Raw genomic sequence first — 25,034 nt, forward strand, 5'->3', positions numbered from 1 at the left:
ATGGCCTCTAAATCACTCTGAGGCTCACGTTACCACAGTCTTGGAAAGGGAGGAGTGAGTGGAGGGGTACTCAGTTGATTGCAATCTGCAACTACACCACTAGATGCTGCCAAATCATACACACTGTACCTTTAACTCCAAGGCATGTGGGGTTACATTTAACTGTGTTTGACATTCACTGATCCATCATCATAAAGCATATTTAGAAGTATATTGAAATATTTACTGCAATATCTTAACCATGTATTTGAATGCACAGAAATACACGTTGCACTTTCTTGCTAAGGAATTATATTACAAAGTATGACTGTATATTGCCTTACCTAACATCAATAATTGTTACATTTCACAATATATTTTGAAAATATTATGCCATATTTTACACCAAGTATTACAAATAGCATTTTATTCAGACGATGGTACAGTATATTTTAAGAGTGACCGAGTAGATAAGGCAACTCTAGGCCTTTTGGGGGGCGCACACATTTTTCTGCAGAAGGAGTCTAAAGCCAACATATACATAAGATTTTTCGATATGTGAAATGCACATAACAAATGCATTTGTGTTGCTCAAAAGGTTTGGCTCTGCCGATGGGTCCCTGCTTCCCTGGGTATTACTGCGTAGGAGGAGCCACTGAGGCCAGACCAACAGATGGAGAAACAGGCAGCATCTGTCCACCTGGGGCATACTGTGGTAAGCCCTGCTTTACTGCCTTGGAACGGTTGTATTACTAACTTGCCAACAAAGTTTTTAAGCATATTAATAAAGTAAAGTAAAGTGCTGGGTGAAATGGACAGTACATCGGGTCCACAGATGTCTGGCATAATGCTTACTTTTGAATCTCTTTCTCTCTCTATATATATATATACTGTATATTGTAGGACAACATAGCCTTAAGCAGAAGTAGACTGGGGGTGTTGAGAGAAACTGAGACCATCAAATAAGTAATTTGTATAAACTGGGCATCATATACCAATATAGTGCAGTATAAGAATCTGAACATAAAGTAAGATATGATAAGACGTTGTAAAGGTCAGCTCTTTGGCATTGATTGGAATGTTTTTATAGCACGACGCCCCCAGCCTTTAACCTTGGGGTTTTGTTATGATTCTCCAACTTCTTCCCACAGCCCAAAGACATGCAAATTAGGTGGACTTGAGACTCTAAAGTAGCTTTAGCTATGACTCAGGTGGAGTGGACACCCTAAATTACCCATGGGTATGAGTCATCTTGTGTCTATTTTTGTTAGCCTAGTCGATAAACTGTTGACCTGTGTAGGGTGTCTTCACACTTTTTGCTGAATGTATCCTGGTAGAACCTTTCTCGCCGTACAGCAATGAATGAATGAATGGCTGAATGAATGACTACTTCAACTATTTCTCTCTTTCAGTTGAGGCATCAGGAAAGCCAGAGTTGTGTCCAGCTGGTACATTCTCGTCAGTGCCAGGCCTAAACAGTGAGGCTGGCTGTCAGCCCTGTACCGCAGGTTTCTACTGTGGAGGAGCAGGTCTCAGGGCTCCGACTGGACCCTGCAGCCAAGGTCAGTACTTACACTGTGTCATCATTCATTGGTTTTATAAAACTAAAGATTTTGGCAGTTGCCTGTTTCATAAAGGTATGCGTTTGATTCATTCCTTGTTCTGCTTCAGCCTCCTCGCACCCTTTACTGTATTGTGACTCTTGTCACCTTGATATAGGCTATTGGTGTCCACCTGGTCAGCCGGTGGCTACAGCTCTGCCATGTCCTCCAGGGCACTTCTGCTCACAGGGCAGTGCATCTCCAGCGCCCTGCCCATCAGGAACCTACCAGGACAGAGAGAAACAGGCAGCCTGTGCTGTCTGTGAGGCAGGTAGGAGTCTCAGCAGAATCATATATTTATTTTCTTTTTTTAAACACTGTTGTTTGACCTCGTGCCATTTATGTTTCGCTGAACAGGCTGTAATGAAAACAGCTCTCAAGCACCCCAGCAAGTGTTTTATTTATTGACGTTGATGGCTCGTTCCAATGCATCTGTTCCATTTATTACACTGCACTTTGCAAGTTTGTTGAAAGAAGTATTCTACAAATAATAGGAATAAGTGTTTAATGTTCCATTATTTATGTCTTTCCCATACTGACAGTGCTGATTTAAAAACATGCATTTTTCTTCTTTCAAGGTTACTACTGTGATTTGCGACTAGCCAATGCCTCTTATCCGAGGCCTTGCCCTAAAGGACACTACTGCCTTGCAGGTACGGCCCTGCCCAACCAACACCCCTGCCCCTTAGGCTCCTTCAACCCGAGACAGCGGACTCACAGCCTCGCGAGCTGCACGCCATGTGCTGCTGGGCAGTACTGTCCTTCTGTGGGACTGTCAGAGCCGGCAGGTGAGAAAGAGAGAGACCTCTTCTTACTATTCTCTTCTCTTCATTTCTGTTCACTGTTAATTTTCAGCAGTAGTAGGTCCTGCTTTGTATGTGATGATGGTTGAATTTTTACAATGATTAAGTCTGATGAGGAAATTAATAGTGTGTTTAAACTTTAATTTATACATAACAATTTTACTATAATTCCAACAAGCTTCCACTGTGTGAATGACACGATAAGACAAAAGCGTGTAATAAGAATGCTGTTCTTGCTTTAGGCGTGTCATGTTCACACCATGTAGTCTGTACTGCAATGTAAATGCATCCGTGTGAATATGCTACGCTCAGAGCTATAGTGATGTAGAATAAAAAGTGAGAAAGACTGCTCATGAGACCGATGTTTTGCTTTATAAGTTACGTTAGGGACGTTTGTGACGTGTTACCATACTTATGTTGTTTCCATACATGTTGTACTTACCGGTAGTTAGGTTTAGGAAAAACATCATGGTTGGCCCTAAAATAGGTATGTAAACTACGTGGTTTTGTTGCCTAAACCTAAGTGACACCTTCATACAAGTGTGTAATATTCACTCCTACGCAATGCAAAACGTGACACGGACAGTGTGTCAGTGTCAGTCTAGTGGACAGGTGGGTGTATTACACGCTTTGGCGTGATACAGGGTTGATATATAGCTAATTTGGGTGATGTTGTTGTCTGTAGCACGTACTGTGGAGCTGTAGATGTGTCTACAATACTGTATGATGATTATGTGTTGTTGTCTTCTTCCTATACTATAGGACCATGCCTGGCTGGTTATTGGTGTAGAGAGGGAGCATCCTCTCCCAGCCCACTGGATGGACTCTCAGGTTCCCTGTGTCCACCTGGTCAATACTGCCCCTCAGGTTACTGGCTTGTTCTCCTTTAATAAGCGATCATCCAGCTGCTTCAGTGCTGCTTTACTGTTGATACCTGAGATTTATTTTTTTTAAGTTGCAGACTAATATTTTTTTGTAATCCAACGCTGATGCAGCTTGTTCTATAGGCTAATATAACCAAATTTATACTGCGTGAGGCTATTAACATTCTAGCCCATTATATCCGAGGGCTACGATGTTTTATTCATGCTAATTACCATTTGGTGGCCTACAGGAAGTACTGACAACATTTATCTTGTAACTTTGTAACAGTTTTTTCTTCAAATTAATTTGTACACTTGTTCTCTCTGACTCGGGGCACTGACCCGTGCTTTAAAAATGCTGCTTTTTCCTGAGTTGTTCAACGCTGCACGCAACAATGGGTGCTTGAGTGTCTCACTTAATTTAGCTGTACTTAAACCCTTCTTACAGTGTGTAAAACATTGTTACAGTTTATTGTATCGCCAAACCTAATAACTGTCATGTCATCTTTTAATAGTTTCTTCATCATGTTCTGCATAATATGAGTTGATGTTTGTGTCATTTTTACAGGCACCACAGCTCCCGTGGCCTGCCCTGAAGGAAGCTGGTCAAACAGCTCAGGCCTGCGTATACAGGAGGACTGCAAACCCTGTCTGGGGGGGTTTTACTGTGACTCTGCCGGCCTCACTAGACCTAGTGGACCCTGCAGTGGGGGGTACAACAGACTCTGATGAACTTTACAAATGCATTTTACTTGTGTCCTTGTTATTGTTCAAGACTTCCTCATTTTCATCCTGTCATAGAGTTGTCATGCTCTCATGTTCCTTATGCAGATATTACTGTGTAGAGGGAGCCGTCACGTCCACCCCTACTGATGGACTTACAGGGGGACCTTGTCCTGAGGGTTACTACTGCCCAGAGGGAACTGTTCAACCCGTGCCGTGTGATCCAGGGACATATGTTTCTGTCACACATGCTACCCAGTGTGAACCCTGTGTGCCAGGCTGGTACTGTGTGTCTGGCTCTCTTTACTTGTGTCCTGCAGGTGTGTGTTGCAGCTGTTCGTATGCCCCTTAAAACCATTTTAAAAACACATTTTCAGTCGTATGCTAATTTAATGAAGTCATCAAGCAAAGTATTATCCAAAGAAACTGAAACACACTGATGCAATTAGCTATCAATTTAACTTTTTATATCCTTCATATTCATGCATTTCCTTGTGTTTGCTCTGTGGCCTGCAGGCTTTTACTGCCCTGAAGGAACTGGCTTTGACTTAAGAGGCTGTCCAGAGGGAAGTTACGGTCCTGACCCTGGCTACTGGTCTGTGTCTCAGTGCAGGCGGTGTGATGGCGGCCATTACTGCTCTTCCAGAAATGGCACAGCTGTCACTGGACCATGTCGGGAAGGATATTACTGCTCACATGGAAACACCTCTCCACAACCTCTCTCACAGGCTGCAGGTAAACAAACATCTTTACCGGACATGCACTGCATGTTCACACAGTCTGACAATACATGTAATGTTCTTACTAAATATGTGAGTAAATGTAAATTGTCAGCCTATCTAAGGAAGTGGTTCTCCATCAGTATTCCTATTTTGAGAGGGTTGACAAATGGCAGCTTTGTCCTCTGTGTCTCTCACCAGAAGAGGGAGGGCCATGTCCTGCCGGTCATTACTGCCCCCAGGCCACCGTCCATCCTCTGCCCTGTCCACGTGGAACCTTTTCTAATCGCACCAAATTAGTCTCCCAGGTCACTTTGACTCAATATTGCACCCACATGTCTCCTTGATAACGGTTGAGAGTTTTCTCCTCAAAGTAACAACAGGATATCATTTTGCTTAGAATTGGCAAATTTTGTGTAATGATTTTTTTCTCTTTTGTTTTGTGAATTGTGAAATTCTGTGCATAATTCAAGATGTTTTGTGGTTCATAAGACAAGAAATATTTTAATCATATGAATATAAATACAGACAAAATGTGGTATACTGTATGTTCATACAGATGTTGGCAACAGCCAGTTGCATAACTGGCTCTGCCCTGTTTGTCTTGATTGACAGACCAATGATATTATGAAATGAAATGGTATTGTGATATAAAGGCTGACCTTGCTGCTGTCAATGTGAAAAGAAGCAGAAACAATCATAATAATGAACTGAGCTTTAAAAATCCTATTGGATTATTTCACAGTTTCATGGTCATATATTTTGTCTGTATTTATTGTTTATCTGTTATTTATTTCATATTATGTCTTATTTGCTTCATTTCTTATTTACATTTCATTATTTATTATTATTTAATATTGAACACTGTGGGATGTCTATAACACTTTATAATAAACGTTAAAAACAAGTTATGGTCTGCAGTCCTGCTACAGTACACCAGCTCTATACAGTATGTATACAATGTTTTCTCTGTCTTTTATTGTGACAGCCAATCAATGTCTAATCCCAAATCAATGTTGCAATGAGCCACTCTCTTTTTTTCCATTTTCTCATAGCCTCTCTCTCTCTCTCTCTCTCTCTTCCTTTTCCTTCCTCTCTCGTTGTCTCTCTTATTTCCCCTCTCAGGAGGATTGCCAGCCATGTCTCCCCGGTTACTATTGCGATGCTGCGGGGCTCTTAGTGCCTTCAGGACGATGCTGGGAAGGTTTCTTTTGTCTGGAGGGTGCAGATCGCCCTGACCCTCCTTTGAGAGACAGGCAGGGAGGACCATGCCCAAAAGGTGATCAGATCCCTCTCGATTTAGACATCTGTATCTCATTTTCCCCAAAAATGGGAGAGAAAAAGTCATTAAAGTCAATAAAACAAAACAACATGGGGATAATGTAAACAGGTTGCTCTTGTTTAGACAGGAAACAGCAGCAAACAGCTTGACTTTGCATGCTATTGTATGGAAATCAAAAGATAATGAGAATTGTGAAGCACAGAATTAAGTTGAACATTCACACAAGCCCAGAGGCAGTTTTGTGAACAAACAAAACCTTCTTTCAAGTTAATAGGACTAAACATAAGTAGCTGCTCTGTTGACACTGGAAATCGAACCCCTGTCCCCCGTGGACTGTGCGTGTCTCTGTTTGTGCGCTTGAGTGTGCGTCTCTTTCGTGACTCTTGCTTTCACACAACCAGGTTATTACTGTTCTGAGGGCTCGGTGGCGCCGCAGCAGTGCCCCGTGGGAACCATCAGTACAGAAGACGGCAGAGCCAGCTGCAGCGCCTGTCCCCAGGGGTGAGCTCGCTTATCAGCCACACACAGTCACTCTGCACCGTAAACATACAGACATTCTCACATATAAACATGATACATACAGTACATGTTTACACGCATAAATGATTTCCCCTCTCATTTTGTATACACATATACACACAGAGACTCAGGTCTGTTTATGCCTCATTTCAAATAAAGTTAATTGCTCTCGCACATACTTTTCTCTGCTTTATTAGGCAACGTTTCGGTCAACAAGGACCTTCATCAGGACATTAAACATTTATTATAACAAATATTTATGCCTCATTGTCATCATCAGCAGACAAGAACTAAGTCATTCCATCCTTGTTTTGTCTGGATAGTTTTTATTGTCCTGGCAGCCGTAATGGCTCTCTGTCGAGGACTTATGAGTGTCCAGTGGGTCATTACTGCCCGTCCGGGACCTGGTCCAAACACCAGTACCCGTGTCCAGCTGGATCCATCAACCCCCACACTCGGATGGCACAACCCCAGGACTGCTTGCCCTGTCCTCCAGGTCACACTCCATTTACCGCTAATGATTATGAGTTTCCTTAAGGTTAAGTAGTTGACTCAGAGTTTAGGACGACCTTGACTGCAAATGGTAATTAAACATTATATTTACAAAATTGAAGTATATACTTCGAAAAGCAGCTGTTATCCTATAGCGAAATAATCAAACAAATACTGGGATTAATACAGTATGCAGTGCCTGTTCTGCACTTTCCCTTTTGCAGGGTAATTCAAGGTAATTTCACTCTTTTTTTTCCTATCAAACCAGGCTCCTTCTGTTTGTCCACTGGGAAGGGTGTTGCATCAGGCCGGTGTGGTGCAGGGTACTACTGCCTCTCTGGGGCCCGGTTACCCACACCAGAGGACGGAGGAACGACCGGTGACAGATGTCCTGAAGGTCATTACTGTCCCCAGGGCTCCGCGGCGCCACTGCCCTGTCCCCTAGGACATTACAGCAACAATTCCAGAAACAGTTATCTCTCCGACTGCCGGCCTTGTCCTCCAGGTTGGAACTAATTTATGATGCATGCATTAGTGTTTAATTTGTCTTTTATCTGCCAGAAGATAAAGCTTCCATTACATAACTTGATTTACTGATAATCCCCTTCACTAGACATGTGCGGCTGCTTAACAGCGTTCCTTTTGCTTTGCAGGTTTCCTGTGTGTCACCAGAGGGCTCTCTTTCCCTTCTCATATCTGTCCAGCTGGCTCTTTCTGTCCAGGTGGAGAAAACAGCAGCCAGCAGGCCTCTATACCCTGCTCATCTGGAAACATGTGCCCACCTGGATCTGATAGGCAGGTACCCTGCTTGCCAGGGACCTACCAGGATTTACCCGGACAGGTGAGGAAGATGAGGACGAACAGACTGCTGGTATTCTCATATGTCCTACTGTCCCAACTACTACTATATAATGCAATTAGAATAACCTACATTAACTGCACTACTGCGTTACACAGTATATGGCTTGATACTATGTTTTACTCTAAAACTGGATCAAAAACAGCACTATTGACTAACTGTATATGACCTATAAAAGGTGGGCTTTTAATATATCATGAGGCTTTGCTATTTGCACATTCTGGGGGAAGTTATGGCTCTCTTGAGACTGTCTTCAACATCTGTGTGCACTGTTTATAGTTTAGCTTTTATCATCTCCAACACAAGCATAGAAACGGTACATGTCCGTTGATATTTGTGAACATCTGTAGTCCTAATTTTGTATTTAGTCTGTGCAAAAAAAATGATGTGCGTAATGTGCCCCTCCACAGGCAGAGTGTGTTAAATGTCCAGCAGGATTTTACTGCGCTGGCTCACTGGTTGCTGACACTGGCCATGTGTCTAGTACTCCCACTCCCACACTGTGTCCGAAAGGACACTACTGCCCACCAGGTAGGATACAACAATGCAGCTATTCTAACACGTTCATGACAAATGCACAAGGTTGTCAGATGATGCTATAAATATATATGGGAGACAAGTGATGCTGTGAGATTGATTAATTAGCTGAAAATGTGTTATATATTGCATGCAAGACATTGCTTGTTTTGTGTGTACTCCTGATTAAGTGGCTGTAACAGCAAATGGCTTTCTAATTATGCAAATGACCATTATAGAGCATAATCAAGATAAGGACGGCCCTCACAAACTGCTCTGTGATGTTTAGTCCTGGACCATCTGTAGATATTATACGCTATTTATCTACAGGAACGCAGTCTGGTGTAGCATTCCCATGCCCAGCTGGCGCCTTCAGCAGGCAGATGGGGTTGTCCAATAAGTCGGGCTGCGAGCTCTGCCCTCCAGGGAGATATTGCAGTTCCTCTGGACTGGCTGCTCCCACTGGGGACTGTTCTCCCGGGTAAACACAGGCAAACTGAACACATACCTCATCATGTTCACAGATAGACTATGAAAGATATGACATCCCTGTTTCTGTTTCGTTCTATCTCCCTTGTCTATAATTAAACCTCCCTTATGCTCTGTCTCCCTCTGTCTTTCTCATTTATCATTTCCTACACCCCAAATCCCCCTCCTCCTCATCATCTCAATCTCCATCATCTTGCTGCCCCTAGTTACCTCTGTATCCACGGTGCTGTTTCTGCCCAGCCAGAGGAGGGCCCAACAGGAGGCCGCTGCTTTGCAGGGTCCTATTGCCCCCAGGGTACCAGCTATATGGTACCCTGCCCTGCAGGCACCTTCAGCTCCATACACGGTGACCGATAACACTGAATAATTACACCTATACTCTGGTGGGGACATTTCAACATAATGCGCTGTCTTAAAGGGACTATTTGTAACTTTCACAAATGCTTGTTAACAGCGACACCTGTGGCCGTTAAGTCAACGAAAGTCAGCGTTGGGCTCGCGCTTGTTTGCTCTAAATAGACATGAACGAGCACCGCTCAAAACGGTGAGGCGACACACGTCAGCTAAAACCACAATATCACTCTATATTTCACCTGCTTGGCAGTAATGTTAGCTGACCAGACGGAGGTCTCTCCATGAATCAATGCTGATCCCAGTGTTGGCTTTTCCTGCTTCAGCCTCCTGGCTGAAGCAGGAAAAGCGGGTCGGTGCCGGGGCTGAAGCAGGAAGAGAAACGTTATCGTCTCCCGACTGCGCCCGCCGGGAAACACTGGCAACCGGTCGGAGACGATAACGTTTCTCGCTGCGGCGCTCCGTCACTTCACAAGACACGGGAAACCTCTGTTGGTATGGAGGAGCTGCAGCAATTATTTCTACACAAACGTCCACTGTACATTTACTAGATATTCTCAGAGCTACTAACTCTCCTGCAGTGTATAGTGTGCGCGCATGCACGTCTAGAGGTGGAGCGAGACGGCGAGAACGCACGCGATGTGTGAGTGAAGGCAGGCAGGCAGAGGAGCAAAGACTCCGGCCACACGCGAGCGTGCATGGGATCCCGACCCGGTAGATTTATACCTGTAAAAAGTTACAAACAGTCCCTTTAACTGAAGGTATTGGTGCTGTTGGTGTGAATTTTTGTAATCAATGAAAGAATTTCCCACCCTCCCTCATCAGAAATCAATTACTGAAAACAAGTCATTTTTCTTTTAGTCATTTCTGATCGAACATATGAGTTGTATTTCTGTTTTTCCAGGGGCCGTTTCTGTAGAAGTATGTCAGCCCTGTCTGTCTGGCCACTACTGCGCTGAGGTTGGCCTCTCCTCTTCATCTGGGCCCTGCAACCCAGGCTTCTACTGCGTAGAGGGATCCAGAAAGGCCACACCATGGGGTAATACCACAGGTAACAGGCTGATACTCCTTGCCCTTTATGTAATGTTAATAAATGCACAACTGGTTTATTTGAGAAATGGTATTTGTAATATTAAAAAAACAAAACAAACGGGGTAATCTGACACAAGCTTGAAAAACACCGTGCTGTGCACCGTTTTCTTTCGATGCACTTCTGTTTTTATTTAACATTTTCATGACCTTTGACTCCACAGTGCTGGAGGGGTTCTCCACAGAACATTTACCAGTCCCCACTGCTTCCCTGGGATTGCAAAAAAACGGCCCTGGCCTTTTAGCCCACTCATTAACCTAATGAGTAATGACATCCAATAAAGGTCTATTGTCTCAGTTACAGGAGATACCGCATCGTCATCCCCACTTCCTGGCGATTCAACCCCGGGTCAGGTCCATGGTGGTGTGTGTCCTACAGGGCACTATTGTCCTAAAGGGAGTGCAAAGCCAAGTCCCTGTCCTCCAGGTAGAAAACCAACATATCCAAACAGAGCTCTGAAAGAAGTGGAAATGATTTCTGTTGCCATGTTAAACAGAAGTACATATACATTAAGTCGCCTGTAATTTCCCTGAGTAAGCCATGTGTCTGACCTCTTGCTTTTATTACACTGTCTCCAAAGGTAGTGTACAGTTCCATAAAGCCCCCAGAGGTATAATATAACGGCTCAATGTATCCAGAACTTTAGAGGTCGCTGTAAAACCTAATGGGAGCCCAATAAAACTGTCATTCTAGTCAGCCAGCTACTTAACTAAGTGAAAAAATGGAGCCATCTATGTGGCGCATGCATGACACTATTATGCCATGCTATTTACTTTTTCTCTGTCTATGTGTGTGTGAGAGAGAGGGAGAGAAAAAAAAGTAGAGTGGACATTATTTTTTACTTACATGATAATTTGTCTCCTCCATGTAGGCACTTTCTTGGGGAGGTCTGCGGCTGAGTCTGCGGCTGACTGTGAAGCTTGTTACCCGGGTTCCTACTGCCCCTCGTGGGCGCAGACCTCTGCCGACCTTCTCTGTCCCCCGGGGTGGTTCTGTCCAACAGGATCAGTGTCTGGACATCAGCCAGGTACAGTACACACATCATCAGGGGTCAGCTGAGGTTTAACCACGGTAGTCTTTGCACTTCATCATTTTCTTAACACAAAGTCTGATCACGTACAGTAAGTCTGGTTTCCAAATGGTTATGCTCACATGATAGAGTGGTTCAGAAGATAAAAGCTTCACTTACTTTACTCACTGTAAAAGGTAGTACCGTAGTGCAGCTTAACATATGAATGATATTGCACATTCTCTAATGTGGACAAAATACTATACACCAAAATGGTTGTACTTTGAAGTAAGGTGAATCAAATTGTCAACATGTTCCATATGGCATTTTGTCTTGACCTGTGATAACCATGTATCTCTGAAATATCAAGCCAAGAAACACAGTTTTCAGATTTGTGACGAAGCATTTTCCGAAAACCTAGTTGGTTGTTGTTTATTATTAATAATTATTAATTATTAATTATTAATTATTAATCATCTGAAACTAAGAATAGTTGTGTTTTCATTAGCTTAGAATGAGTCCTTCATATTTACATAGGGAGCAGGTCCTCTTCACCGAGTCCGCCATGTTGCTCCACCATGTTTCTACAGTAGCCCAGAATGGACAAACTAAACACTGGCTCTAGAGAGACTGACTCTGACACGCTTGTGAAACTGTTGTCTCATGAGCCGCAGAGTGCAAAACCGTGATATCGCCAGCCATAGGGACTCAGTTGGTTGCAATCTGCAACCACACCACTAGATGCTGCCAAATCCTACATACTGTACCTTTTAAGTTTATCTGCAAAACTTAAAATTACCAACATTGGAGATACATGGTTTTCATTAGATAGCAACTATCTCCTATCTCTTTTGATCAGTTTCAACTAATCAGTACTCATCCTTTTTGTTGACGCAATTTGAAATCTAACTTACAAGAAAACGTTCTTTGACATATTTTGCAGTTTAACTGCTGGTATGTAAGCCTTTAGGATCCACCTTTGTAGCAATGATTGTAACTGTAATACGTTACTTTAAAGTCTTTTCTATGAATTTGCATTGTTTATGTCTGCTCCCTTATGTAGTTTGTTTTGTACCTGGTGTAGTAGCTAACTGGTTCTCTGGATGTGTCGCAGAACTCATAAATTACATTACAAATCATACATACTCTACAAGCAGCATGGAGGTGATTCTATGCCTCAGATGTGCTTTCCTCCTCCTCCTTTTGTATTACATGCACACCTGGAGATTCTTTGAAAGGCATCCTCGACCCCCTTTTCGCCTTTCATCGAGGAGACGTTTTGCTAATTTGAGCATGAAATGGCCCAGAACCTATAAAGAGTCGTTGCTGTCAGAGTCAGGACACCTGCTGCTGAGCCTGCTTTCTCTTCTCTTTGCCTCCCACAGGATTTCAATACAGGACGAATAATGCTCAGAGTCACTTTCTTCTTCATTCCTTTGTTTCCATGGTACCACATTGAGCATGGTGAAATGCACCAGCCATGCTTTTGTTTGCTCTTTTATTCTAATTGCCACATACATGGATTTAAAATGATATGTCACATTAGTAGAATAGTCTATATATTCACATTACTCTTGATTTCATTGTTAACAAGGAACTGAGTTTGAACTTTTCTTTATCTGACTGTGTCGCAGGATGTCAGTGCCCGCCTGGCCATGCGTGCCCACATGGTAGTGCTGAGCCAGCCATCTGTAGTGCTGGCACTTTCCAATCTTCATCTGGACAGTCCACGTGTAACACCTGCCCACCAGGTAATTAAAAAAAACTCACACGTGCACTCACATGTACACAAAGAAACAAAGGTGAACTGATGACGTGCACCTTTGGGCAGGTTTCTACTGTACGGAGGGTTCATCTGTGCCCTCTCCGTGTCCGGTGGGCAGTGTCAGTCCATCAGCTGGCAGGACGTCCCTGACTGACTGCTCCCCCTGCCCCTCTGGCTCCTTCTGTAACAGCAGTGCTCTGACAGAGCCGTCTGGACCCTGCAGCCCAGGTCTGACAGTCCAGAATCACCACGGGGAATGGTGTCAGAGAATTAAGCTATAAGAGTGTCCTTTCCTCTCCTGTATTTCTGCACTGTAATAAACCACAGTTTCCCTTGAATGTTGCAGTGTTGTCAGTGAGATGTCTAATCGGATTGTCTACCACAGGACATTTTTGCTCCCCGGGGTCCACCGAGCCTTCCCCTGTCTCCCAGCCTTATGGAGATGTTTGTCCCGTGGGACACTTCTGTCCTCAGGGTAGTGGGTCACCCAAACCCTGTCCTGCTGGCAGCTTCCTCCCAGTGCCTGGAGTGTCCTCCCCGTCTAACTGCCACCGTTGCCCCCCGGGGAAATACTGCCTCAGCCCTGGAGGTTCACAGCCGACAGGTGGGGGATTTCACCAGGTTTCCCATTAGTCAAGGACAGTCAGTCTTATCATTGCTCAATGAGTATAGAGGGCCGATTGTGTAAAATCCAAAACATTTCATGTTTCAGCTGTTACACCACAACCAAGCACAGGTTCAGGTTCTCGAAAACAAAAAAATAAATAAATATAAAAAAAAGATTATATATATATATATATCTATATATAAATATATAGATATATATATATAATTTTTTTTTTTAAATATATATATTCTTTTTAAATAAAAATATTATAAAAAAAAGATTAAAAAAAAGATTATACATATATAATCTTTTTTTAAATCTTTTTTTTAATATATATATATATCTTTTTTAATAATAAATAATGATGTGATCAGCTAAGATGACATATGAGATAGATAATCACTCCATGCTTGTTTTCTAATACCTCCTTGTGTTAGGTCTGTGTTTTGCAGGTTTCTTCTGCTCTGGAGGTGCAGATAGCCCCACACCTCGAGCCAGCCCCTCTTTATTCAGCTGTCTTTGTGAAATACTGGAGGTTTATACCGCAAAGACAGACGCTGCCCTCTGGATCCACAATCTGTCCTGCTTCAATAGCTCCAGTAATTCTGGTAAAATATGGGTTTCTTGAGTTTGTAATAACACAATAAATGCTTCCTTTTGAAAGGGCAGGACATCAATTTCTTCAAACTATTCAACTAGAGAGCAAAGCCCTTACATGTTGTGATAAATGTCCCACAAAGACGCAGCTTTTCAGCTTGACCTTCCCCTCAAGTATTCTACAATTAATCACTGCCTTAGAGTGTTACGTTGAGAAAAGATGTTGTTCCCCTTGGCAGTCTAAACTGTTAAATCAGCATTTAGAGAGAGAAGAGTGGCTCCTCTTTGGTTTCCCCTCTGCGAGACAAAGATATTAACTCAGACATCTTTCATGTTTTATCTGCCACGTTCTATTATAGGGAGAGACGGTAACTGGATCGAAGCGGTAACGCCGCCACGGGCAGACTCAGACCATATTGTGACTCACTCACTGCCGTGTCTCAAGAGTCCACATTATTCCTGCTCCACCTACAGAGGAGATATATGCCCTCAGGGTGGGTAAATCCTGACAGTGAACTCATGTGAGCTCAATGTGATATTTGGTTCCCTCAGGCACACATGTAATCTTTCATGCTCATGACACGGTAGCCCCATTTACTGAAATTGCTGTGACATATGACTGATTTCATCTGATCTCTCCAGTCTGCGCGGCATATTCCAGCTATAACACCATGTCATCTTGGTTTTATTTGAACAATCGAATGATATTTGAAATGTTAAATCGGGACAAGGTGTATGAATGGCCACTTTTTTCTTTCATCATTAGTTTTAACAACATGTCAAGAATTGCAGAAAAGGCTTTTATACAGTAACTCTGTGAAAAGCAGCACAAGATAAATGCTGATGGTTATTCAAATAGAGTACCTCCCGCACTTGATCCTCACTCTTGATGGTTATAATTGCCCTATATGAAGACCTGAAAGGCTAAATGTTGGAGTTAGACCTCCCTCTTAAGCAGCTGCAGATGGTTGGGTGATGGTGCGCATAAATCAGCCGTACTAAAATAACCGCTGATGTCAGACCAGCAAGGAGCAGATTTAAATTCTTGCAGCAAAGTAATTACTGCTCCCTGGAACAAAGAAAAAAAATGGTGTGTTAACTGTAAAAGAAGCAGAAAATAAGAGTTTAAGAAAATCCTCCATCTCTAGAGGGAGTATGTTCTTAAGAACAGTAATCCTCCTGATTGGACTTTTGTTTCCGCTGAAGTTCTTTTGTTTCAGTGATACTTTTTGTGGCTATTTTTCAGGTTTCTATTGTCCTATGGGCTCTTCCTACCCCCAGCCCTGTGAGGCTGGCTCTTACTGTAACCAGACTGGTCGAGATGCCCCAGCAGGGCCCTGTGCTGCAGGATATCACTGCCCCAAAGGCTCTTTAAACCCCCATGCCACCCCTTGCCCCGCCGGACACTACTGCCCCGCTGGAACTCCTCTTCCTCTGCCCTGTCCTGTTGGGACCATGAAAAGTGAGATATTGCTCTTTTGTAACATAGCTGTAATTGTTAGATTGATTCATCTAATAATCGAATCCATTTAAAGGAACAGTGTATAACATTTTGGGGATCTATTAGCTGAAATGGAATATAATATTCATAACTATGTTTTAGTGTATAATCACCTGAAACTAAGAATTGTTGAGTTTTCCTTAGCTTAGAATGAGTCCTTCATATCTACATAGAGAGCGGGTCCTCTTCGCCTCCTCCGCCATGTTGCTCTGCCATGTTTCTACAGTAGCCCAGAATTGACAAACCAAACAGTCAGGTTTTACGTTACCTGAACTCCGACATGCTTGTGAAACATGAGCTGCAGAGTGCAAAAGTAGTGTTACTATGGTAAGGATGACTTCTGAGCGAGGCGAATGGCCTTGGTCTTGGAACACTTGCGGAGTGAGCGGAGGGGTACTCACGTGGTTGCAATCTGCAACCACACCACTAGATGCCACCAAATCCCACACACTGTACCTTTTAATGATCAAAAGAAAACTGTGTGCTAGATGTATTTTCTCTTTCTTTGAAAAGAGAAACAATTAATTTTTAAATTCAATTCAAATCAGCAATCCCTCGCCCTTTTTATGCCTCCGCGCCGGCGACAACCTTGGCCGGGGCATTATGTTTTTGGGTTCTTCATCCGTCCGTACGTCCCATTCTCGTGAACATGATATCTCAGAAACGCCTGGAGGTAATTTCATTACATCTGGCACAAACGTCCACTTGGACTAAAGGATGAACTGACTCGACTTTGGTGGTCAAAGGTCACTGTGACCTCACAAAACACACTTTTGGCCATAACTCAAGAATTCATATTCTAATTTATGACAATTTCCCACAAATGTCTAAGAGGATAAAATGCTGTAGTGATGACATTTTGGACAGACATGGATGTAAACTGCAACTTGACTGGTTGGCGGAGACATTCAACCATGAGGCGGTAATTATAGTTTTCTCATGAATTAATGATGAATGAGTAATGAGACGCAATACTAAACTGAGAAATACAACACCTACAGTAATCCTCTTTGCTGCACACTTTGTCAGTTGTTCCCGCTAATGTCCTTACATGAACTGACGTCTATCTTTGCAGTTCAGTGATGCGGAGGAATATGAAAACTGCCATTGAAGCTTTTTTACTCTCCCTTGGGCGCCTATGAATAATTTCAATCACAAAGTGGTTTAATTGTGTAATTGTATTCTTGTCTCGCGGCGGACAACTAGAATCCTATTAAAATGTGCTGTAGCTCCTTTGTGTGATGAATTAGAAGCTGATTAGGGAATATGTTTGTACTTTACAGCAAATTATCATTATCTATTTTAATGCTTTCATTATGCCCATTTAGTTTGTCAACAAACACTGTGTACACATGGAGAAGAATATACTGTAGATACAACACCAAACAGTGCAAGACTTTTTAAAGTTCGTCAATTTATGAATGAATTTCCAATTGATATGCATATTGTGTGCAATCCATCAGGCTCCCTCGGTGGGTCTACAGTGGAGGCTTGCCAGCAGTGTCCTCCAGGTCACTACTGCCACCAGAGAGGGACGGCTGAGCCAAGTGGCCGGTGTGCAGACGGCTACTACTGTCCTGAGGGACAGAGCTCTGAGAGACCACAACAACATGTCTGCTCTGTGGGACACTGTTGTGAGAAGGTCAGCCATCCAGTATTAGTCTTCAAGCTATTGTCTGTCACCACTGCTGAATATTGTATGTGATGTCTCTGCATGAGGCTTCCTCCTCAGCTGTGGTTTTTATTCCGTCCTGACAAGTGCATCACTGCATACTATAAGTAAATTGATGTTTTCTTCTTCTTCTTCTTCTTCTTGTTTTGCTTGACTTTCTCAGCCTTCTTGCTGTGTAGCGTCCGTCTCAGTCTCCACTGTAATTGCTGTGCCGTGGTTATGCCTAATGATGTATGTTATTCTCCACATATAAATTCTAATAAAGTCAATTTAATGGTTGCTCCAGGGCAGTGTCAGACAGACCGCCTGCCTCCCAGGCAGCTACCAGCCCAGACAAGGCCAGGGCAGCTGTGAGACATGTCCCGCTGGCTTCTATTGTCCAGATCAAGGTAAAGCTGATCGATGGACAAGTTGCTGTATAAATGTAACTAACATTTTGATTAACTAGAGTTTCATTCTGTACCGTACCTGCACATCAGGAATGAGCCTTCCACTTCAATGTGACAGAGGGTTTTATTGTCCCAGCGGATCAGCGAATCAACAGCCCTGTCCAGCAGGAACCTACGCAAACACGTCAGGACTAGTTGAGGAATGGCAGTGCTCACCTTGTGACCCCGGGATGTACTGCAAAGGAACAGGTACAATGCATCCACTCCTCTGTGCCTATTAGTTACTTGTTATGTCTGTCTCTCAGATATCTATCTGGCAGACAGCTGCAGTATACATTTGGTGATGTATTCCTGAAACAGCTGGAGGCACTAAAAACTTTGCTTGAATGATATGTTTTATATAAGGGAGGACTTTCCCCAGTGGGCCATGTGCTGCAGGGTTTGTTTGCGTTGGCGGAGCCTCTGAATCTATACCACGCGACAGTCTGACTGGATTCCCGTGCCCTCTCGGCTTCTTCTGCTCTGTGGGGACTTCTGTACCGAAACCATGCCCAAAAGGAACCTTCAGGTGCATATTCAGCAATATCTCTTAATGCTTAATAATCTCCCTTATAGCTCTAATTACCACAAACCATCCTATTTATAAGATTTAAAAGAATTTGAACTCTAAACTTACTTTTATACTACAGTATTGCAGTACATGGTGATGAGGCATTGTTCTCTATGCATCTAGTAGTAGTATTTGAAATTTTGAAGATGTAATCAAATCCACAGACATTGATGATGAGCCATGTTCAACTTAATGCTTTGTCAGTGTAATGAAGTCGGTGTGATGAAGCCTAGCAATTATTATCCAAATTACATGAAATCGCTTGACTTGCTACAGCTGTTTAAAGTTTATAGTTGCATCTTTTGACAGTGAGCAGAGCGAGCTTGTGGATGAGTCTCAGTGTCGTAGCTGCAGTCCTGGCTCCTACTGTTCAGAGACCGGCCTCTCTGCAGTCTCCGGACCCTGCCTGCCAGGTCAGCAATAACACTGAGAGTTTGTGTCGGTGTGATGCATAATCCTACTTGATATAAAAGAGTAGCTTTTCAAGCATTTTATTGAAGTGTTTTTTTCCCCAGGTGTCTACTGTCTGGAGGGATCCCAGACTGCTACTCCAATGTCAAGTGTATCTGGAGGTGTTTGTCCAGCAGGTTACTACTGCGCCGAGGGCAGCAGTATACCCTCGCCCTGCCCAGCTGGCTCTTACCAAAATGAGACTGGAGGAAAAGGCAAAGATTACTGCAAAACATGCCCTCTTGGTAAGACTGACTTTTATTTATACTGTAGAAATGCCTTCGCCCTCTCTGCAGATGTCCTCACTGTTTGAATGTCTTTTGCCAGGCTGGTTCCAGGATTTATCAGGCCAGAAAGAGTGTAATCCCTGTCCTCCCGGGTTCCACTGCCAGTACCCGAGTAGCAGCCCCACCAGGGGGAGCTCAACTGGAGTCTCCAGCCCTCTGCCCTGTCCTGCTGGCTACATCTGTCCCAGGGAGAGTCCAGACAGTCAGCCTCTTCCCTGCCCCAAAGGCACCTACAGCCCCAGCCACGGCCTCACCACCACAGGTAAAAACCCAGAACCTTTGTGAAAGAAGACACAAAGTGGGATTATCTTGATTCGACTGATATGGGGAGTAAATTATGTTTTGCGGAGTAACTCTCGAGGGCTTCAGTCAAATCGGATTTTCCTGTTAGACTGGAGAAATAATTTCAGACGAGGTTATCGGAACAGTCTACAATAAAATAAAATTGTTTCAAGACTCGTGAAACAAAGTTTTTTTTCTGGAAATGATCTTCCTTGATTTAGTTTACTTTTTAACACATTGACACCGCTAGCAGTGTGCAACCATCTCAGAGACATGGTGATTGATCCCCCCTGGCAGGTAACTTGTTTTGCTGTTTGGACTGAAGGCAAAGCTGTCACTCTGTGTTTGGCAGGTGAGTGCCTAGTGTGTCCAGCGGGTCAGTTTTGTGGATCTGAAGGTTTGGTTGAGCCTTCAGGAGCGTGTGCTGCTGGGTTTCTTTGCCTGACGGGTGCCACAGTGCCGAACCCGACTGATAACAGAACTGGATCTCTCTGTCCACCTGGGATTTTCTGCCAACAAGGGCAAAGAGCAGGTAGATGGAATAAGAGATAACCTAAAATGAATGTTTATGTTTCTCAGTAAGTTTCCATTTTTTAATGCAATTTCAATTTGATGAATTTGAAAGATAATATCCTCCATTCGAACGTGTTGTTTCCCCGTTTTGTGCCCTAGGTGATTGCTGGGCAGGGTTTTATTGCGACTGGGGCTCTAGCGGAGCAGATAAGACTCTGTGCCCAGCAGGTTTCTTCTGCCCCAGAGGGACACCAGTCCCCATGCCTTGTCCTGCAGGAACATTTAGCTCTGAAACAGGCAACACACATCAAGACAACTGCACCACCTGTGCCCGTGGCTACTACTGTCAAGGTGGGAAACATAGATTATCTTACAATTATCTTCAGCAAGAGCATTTTTCTACATTCAACAATCACACCGAGAGGAATTCATAGGGGGGTTTGATATCGTAATTTCCAGGACTAGTCACATTAGATTAGCATGCAGTGCAGCCACAGGACAGGTTTTAATAAGGGACACAGCTATGATCAGAGACAAGTTGAAAGGACATAAATCATTGCCTAGCAAAGTGCAGAATCTTTACAAGCCCATATGTTCACTTTTTAATTAAAAGCAACACATTCACATCAATTCTTTGGGGATTGTCCAAAGTCACTCTGGGAAGCACATGGTTTTACTGATTGAAGCAGATCTCAAACATCTTGAGGTAAAATAGGGACAGCTAATGGAAGTTACACCTCTCTTTATCTCAGCTAATCTAACTGATTTTACAGTGTCAGAGTGCGTTTCTTTAATTATGCAGCTGCATTTTTTCAAAGATAAAGACGTTCTCAATTTGTGAAATCGTGTTTCATTTGATTGGTCTCATCGGATACCATCTGTGTTTATTAATTCTTCTTGTTGCGGCTCAGTTGAAGGTACTGTACAGCCCGCACTGTGTCCCGTTGGATACTACTGTCCGCCCGGACTGACTCTAGGACTGGAGTTCCCCTGCCCACCCGGCACTGTGCAAAGCCAGCTCGGAGCCTCCAGTCCTGATGCCTGCCTGCTCTGCCCTGCTGGTGTGGAAAGGATTAGAGTTTTATTCTACATCATCATAACCTAACCCTTGAAAAAACTACTTGTGCACAGTCAAGTCTGTCTGTGTTGTATGTGAAATATTCATGATGATTACTTTATTCTGTCGGTGTTTCCTGCAGGAATGTTCTGCTCTCAGCCTGGTCTGTCACAGCCAACGGGACTCTGTGAGGCAGGATACTACTGTCCTGCTGGATCAACCAGCCCTAACTCTACTGAGTATCAGGTGTTGCTATTGTTCTCTGTTGCCTCTATTGGTCTGTCACTAGTAATGTTGGTCAGTAGGTTGTTGTTCCCTGAGAAAGATTCATAATGATATGGATGACCCCTATGACCTTTCATCTAATGAAACATAAAAAAAAAAATCGAAATTGCCGAAGCACTTTCATGCTCCCTGTTTTCCATGTTTCACCCAGTTTGCCCATTATCTCTTTTCTAACAGCACCATTAGCTGAAATGTCAACTATTTACATGAGATGTAAAAAAATGGCTGCATTTACATTTCATTAGCTATGGTTATGGATGGTTCCTTGATGATGAATCACTTTTCCTTTAGCTTTATACTATCAAGCTTAAATTTCCACTAGCACACAAGAAATATTCAAATCAAACTGAGAGCTTACCAGGAAATTTTACTGAACACATTTCTGCTCCCTATTTTAGTCGCTCCATAATCTTTTTTCAATATACCCCCTAGGGCAGAAATGTCATGCACAACATTTTACATAATGCGTAATGATCACATGATCCTTCCACATCACATTTTTAGTCTCATTCCTCACAAGACTCTTAAGATTATCGTGTTCATTCAAGCACTTTTGTATTGTGGGGTATAATAAACAGTTCAGCCTCAAGAGAGCCTCAGGGCATCAGTCGACTTTAAGATGCATGCAAGCAATGCATACTTGACAGTAATATGTTTTCCGTAATGCCATTAAAAAATACAAATGTTATTGCGATTGTAATGTTTTAATTTGTTCTCCTGTTTCTCAGAGGAATTCTACCAGAAGCCTCCTTTGTCCTTCTGGGCATTACTGCCACTCTGGCACTGGCTATCCTCTCCCCTGCCCAACAGGCTCTCTCTCTGTCTCCCGAGCACTGAAGGGAGTTGACGGATGCCCACCGTGCCCCCCTGGACTGTTTTGTGACAGGCCTGCAATAGCAGAGCTCTCAGATGCTCTCCCATGTCATGCTGGGTAAAAACTTTTCCTTTTCTGCTTTTTCAGTTTCAAATCTCGCCACACACAGTCTTGTTTTGTTGTTGTCGCCAATAATGGGTCTTATTGTTCTCTTACATTAACTGTTTCATTTGACCTGAAGAGAATTCAAGAAAATAGTTTGTTTTTTAAAAATGAAAGCTATCTTTCCCAGTCTTACTCTCCTGCTTTCAGTCCCTCCCTGATGTCTACCGCAAAGTAAATTAGTTTGGGATTTATGTGTAGGATTTTAAACATGGATTCAAGGCACCACTCCAATATGCCTGCAAGATATCCGGTGTTCAAAAATCAATTGCAAGCCAGCATACACATAAACTACAAAATCAGACAGATAATTGAGGACGGCAGATGGCTTTTACATGAGTGTCTGTTGAGTGTCAGCAGGAAAGGGAGCAGGTGTCTTCAGCAGGATAAGATACACACTTGAAACGCTTTGCTCTCTGTTGCATTGGGTTGCAGATATGCTCTGCAATAAATACTCAAAGATAAAAACCCACCTTAAAGCACCTGTAGCACTTCTGCTGTTTATTTCTACTCCGTTTATAAGCTGTAAATAAAAAGATCTGAGAAGAATTTAAGCAGAATTAAAATTCAGTGCAATTACAAGATATTTGGGCCATTAAACATTATTTTGATCGACATTAATCACTGACTGCAACACTGACAGAAGCAGCTGATGAGGCTTATTTCTGAATAATTTGAACTTAAGTATAATTATATAACGGTAATGGTAACTGTGTTAGGATTACATACTGTATGGTGTATTTCAAACTGTTCAAATTGTCAGTACTTGCTTTCTTGGGAGTATTTATTACTAGATGATTAATATGTCTAACTGGTTAGACTTTCATTCAATTCAATTTGATTGATTAAGTGATTTTTGAATGAAGTGAACTCTCCTCAATGAAAATAATTTCATTGTCAAATGTATCAAATCAGGTTGTCTAAATACAGTCAAACACAGTCATAATAATATAATTATAAACTTCATTTATAAAGTACTTTTTTCAAAATAAAGTTACAAAGTGATTTACATGGTTGAACCAGGATTGAAACATTCCAGGACTTTAGCCAAAAATAAAATCAGGCAAATAAGACATTTTATAATAAGGCTTTTTTTGAAAGATGTGATTTAAAAGATGTCACTAATTCTGCAAACTGGATTGTTGTCCATTGACAATCTGTCTCAACAAAGTACATTTTGGGGCACATCCTGAGGCCTGTCCTCTATCCGAGAACATTAAATACCATCGCAAAACTGAAATCCTCTCCAAAAACTGGAAATGATATTCCCTCACTGACAGATTGCTCAACCTCACTAATGGCTGCTTTTGGCAATATTTGTGATATGAGGTTTGTTTTCCCTGTTTTTGCCTACAGGTATGTGTGTCTTGGTGGCAGCTCCAGTCCCAGTCCGTCTGATGGTTCCCATGGCTACCTATGCCCCGCTGGCCATAGCTGTCCTGTTGGCTCAGCAAGTGAGCTGTCCTGTGAGCCTGGCACTTACAGTCCTGCCCCCGGAGCAGCCCGCTGTATAATATGCCCCCAAGGGTCCATGTGTTCCTCCTCAGCCACTCAAGAGCCCTCTGTCTGCCCAGCTGGTGAGGATGGTGAAACTAAACTTTGAATCTACAGTAAAAAATCAGATCACTTACCCTTTAACGTATAGCAGCAAAACTGTCCAGTGGTCAAATGAACCAATATTTAATAAGTGCTCTCTTCTCAGGTCATTTTTGTCCTGCTGGGACATCCCTGCCTCAGCTCTGCCCTTTAGGGACGTTCAGCAACCAGACAGGAGCTTTTTCTCTCTCTGCCTGCTCACCCTGTCCCTCTGGAGCGTACTGTAGCTCACATGGAGCCTCAGCACCACAAGGTGACCACACACACAAATATATATGGTGACACATTATTCTAGCCTTTTAGCAAAATGGACACACCCTTATACTAGTCAAACCATTTAGTAGCAAAGACACAAATTGATTGTGTTTTTGTCTAGGTTCTTGTTTGCAGGGTTATTTCTGTCAAGGTGGAGCCATGGAGCCAACACCGCAGAGCTCTGACAACTCCCCCAGGAACGGACCTTGCCCCGTGGGCCACTACTGTCCAGCAGGGTGCCTCTCCCCAATCCAATGCCCTCTTGGCAGTGTTCGTGACACCAAGGGTACACCTACTGCTTACACTCATTAGGATAAGATAAGATAAGATACAGGGAAATTTGTCTCGGGCTCCAAGCCACTGCATCACACAACATACCAAAGTCACAATGTACACAGATCATAGATCATGCAGCATACATACACTCATGCATGAACGTGCACATATTACGTGTAAGACAGTAGTTCTTTAAAATAATAAAAGGTAATAAAAGACAGTAGTTTCAAATTCTAAAACCAGGTACAATCATACCAGATTGAAATGGCATTTTTCCTGTTAGTTACACAGTAATTTTATATCAATATCATCTCTTTAATTAGGAGCTTTGATTTGCATTTGAAAGAGGTGCTGATGGGATCCCTTGTTATCTGCTTGTCTGATCTGCATCACTGTTATCTGTTTTCATAGGAGGGGTGTCCATGGAGAGCTGCTCTGCATGTCCTGCTGGTCACTACTGCTCCACTGAGGGTCTGGCCCATCCCACTGGCCCCTGTGCTGCTGGTTTCTACTGCCCTTTTGACTTCTCTTCATCCACTCCATACGCCTTCCTCTGTCCCAAGGTTATTCATGTACTATCTAATTATTTTTTCTCTCTGTATTCTCTCTCTTCCACTGAAT

The 25,034-nt window shown here is 43.0% G+C and overlaps 1 protein-coding gene across 1 annotated transcript in view; it reads left to right on the forward strand.

Moving 5' to 3' along the window:
• Nucleotides 1–25,034, forward strand: part of LOC141770936 (uncharacterized) — a 55,621-nt gene that overhangs the window by 13,529 nt on the left and 17,058 nt on the right. Inside the window, exons 30-71 of the mRNA XM_074640787.1 lie at nucleotides 578–694; nucleotides 1,392–1,541; nucleotides 1,699–1,851; nucleotides 2,159–2,368; nucleotides 3,146–3,250; nucleotides 3,815–3,959; nucleotides 4,078–4,289; nucleotides 4,486–4,704; nucleotides 4,890–4,996; nucleotides 5,814–5,967; nucleotides 6,372–6,471; nucleotides 6,813–6,985; nucleotides 7,250–7,486; nucleotides 7,635–7,822; nucleotides 8,251–8,371; nucleotides 8,687–8,837; nucleotides 9,052–9,191; nucleotides 10,101–10,247; nucleotides 10,584–10,712; nucleotides 11,158–11,313; nucleotides 12,930–13,046; nucleotides 13,127–13,288; nucleotides 13,446–13,664; nucleotides 14,105–14,275; nucleotides 14,624–14,758; nucleotides 15,511–15,726; nucleotides 17,229–17,407; nucleotides 17,724–17,826; nucleotides 17,917–18,075; nucleotides 18,232–18,394; nucleotides 18,746–18,849; nucleotides 18,952–19,131; nucleotides 19,214–19,435; nucleotides 19,808–19,987; nucleotides 20,128–20,319; nucleotides 20,880–21,029; nucleotides 21,168–21,271; nucleotides 22,039–22,241; nucleotides 23,643–23,863; nucleotides 23,989–24,135; nucleotides 24,259–24,423; nucleotides 24,825–24,976. Coding sequence (XP_074496888.1) covers nucleotides 578–694; nucleotides 1,392–1,541; nucleotides 1,699–1,851; nucleotides 2,159–2,368; nucleotides 3,146–3,250; nucleotides 3,815–3,959; nucleotides 4,078–4,289; nucleotides 4,486–4,704; nucleotides 4,890–4,996; nucleotides 5,814–5,967; nucleotides 6,372–6,471; nucleotides 6,813–6,985; nucleotides 7,250–7,486; nucleotides 7,635–7,822; nucleotides 8,251–8,371; nucleotides 8,687–8,837; nucleotides 9,052–9,191; nucleotides 10,101–10,247; nucleotides 10,584–10,712; nucleotides 11,158–11,313; nucleotides 12,930–13,046; nucleotides 13,127–13,288; nucleotides 13,446–13,664; nucleotides 14,105–14,275; nucleotides 14,624–14,758; nucleotides 15,511–15,726; nucleotides 17,229–17,407; nucleotides 17,724–17,826; nucleotides 17,917–18,075; nucleotides 18,232–18,394; nucleotides 18,746–18,849; nucleotides 18,952–19,131; nucleotides 19,214–19,435; nucleotides 19,808–19,987; nucleotides 20,128–20,319; nucleotides 20,880–21,029; nucleotides 21,168–21,271; nucleotides 22,039–22,241; nucleotides 23,643–23,863; nucleotides 23,989–24,135; nucleotides 24,259–24,423; nucleotides 24,825–24,976 — 6,758 coding nt within the window. The remainder of the gene's footprint in view (nucleotides 1–577; nucleotides 695–1,391; nucleotides 1,542–1,698; nucleotides 1,852–2,158; nucleotides 2,369–3,145; nucleotides 3,251–3,814; nucleotides 3,960–4,077; nucleotides 4,290–4,485; nucleotides 4,705–4,889; nucleotides 4,997–5,813; nucleotides 5,968–6,371; nucleotides 6,472–6,812; nucleotides 6,986–7,249; nucleotides 7,487–7,634; nucleotides 7,823–8,250; nucleotides 8,372–8,686; nucleotides 8,838–9,051; nucleotides 9,192–10,100; nucleotides 10,248–10,583; nucleotides 10,713–11,157; nucleotides 11,314–12,929; nucleotides 13,047–13,126; nucleotides 13,289–13,445; nucleotides 13,665–14,104; nucleotides 14,276–14,623; nucleotides 14,759–15,510; nucleotides 15,727–17,228; nucleotides 17,408–17,723; nucleotides 17,827–17,916; nucleotides 18,076–18,231; nucleotides 18,395–18,745; nucleotides 18,850–18,951; nucleotides 19,132–19,213; nucleotides 19,436–19,807; nucleotides 19,988–20,127; nucleotides 20,320–20,879; nucleotides 21,030–21,167; nucleotides 21,272–22,038; nucleotides 22,242–23,642; nucleotides 23,864–23,988; nucleotides 24,136–24,258; nucleotides 24,424–24,824; nucleotides 24,977–25,034) is intronic.

The sequence above is a fragment of the Sebastes fasciatus genome, chromosome 7 (genome assembly GCF_043250625.1).
Source record: "Sebastes fasciatus isolate fSebFas1 chromosome 7, fSebFas1.pri, whole genome shotgun sequence".
In the NCBI taxonomy this organism is placed as follows: domain Eukaryota; kingdom Metazoa; phylum Chordata; class Actinopteri; order Perciformes; family Sebastidae; genus Sebastes; species Sebastes fasciatus.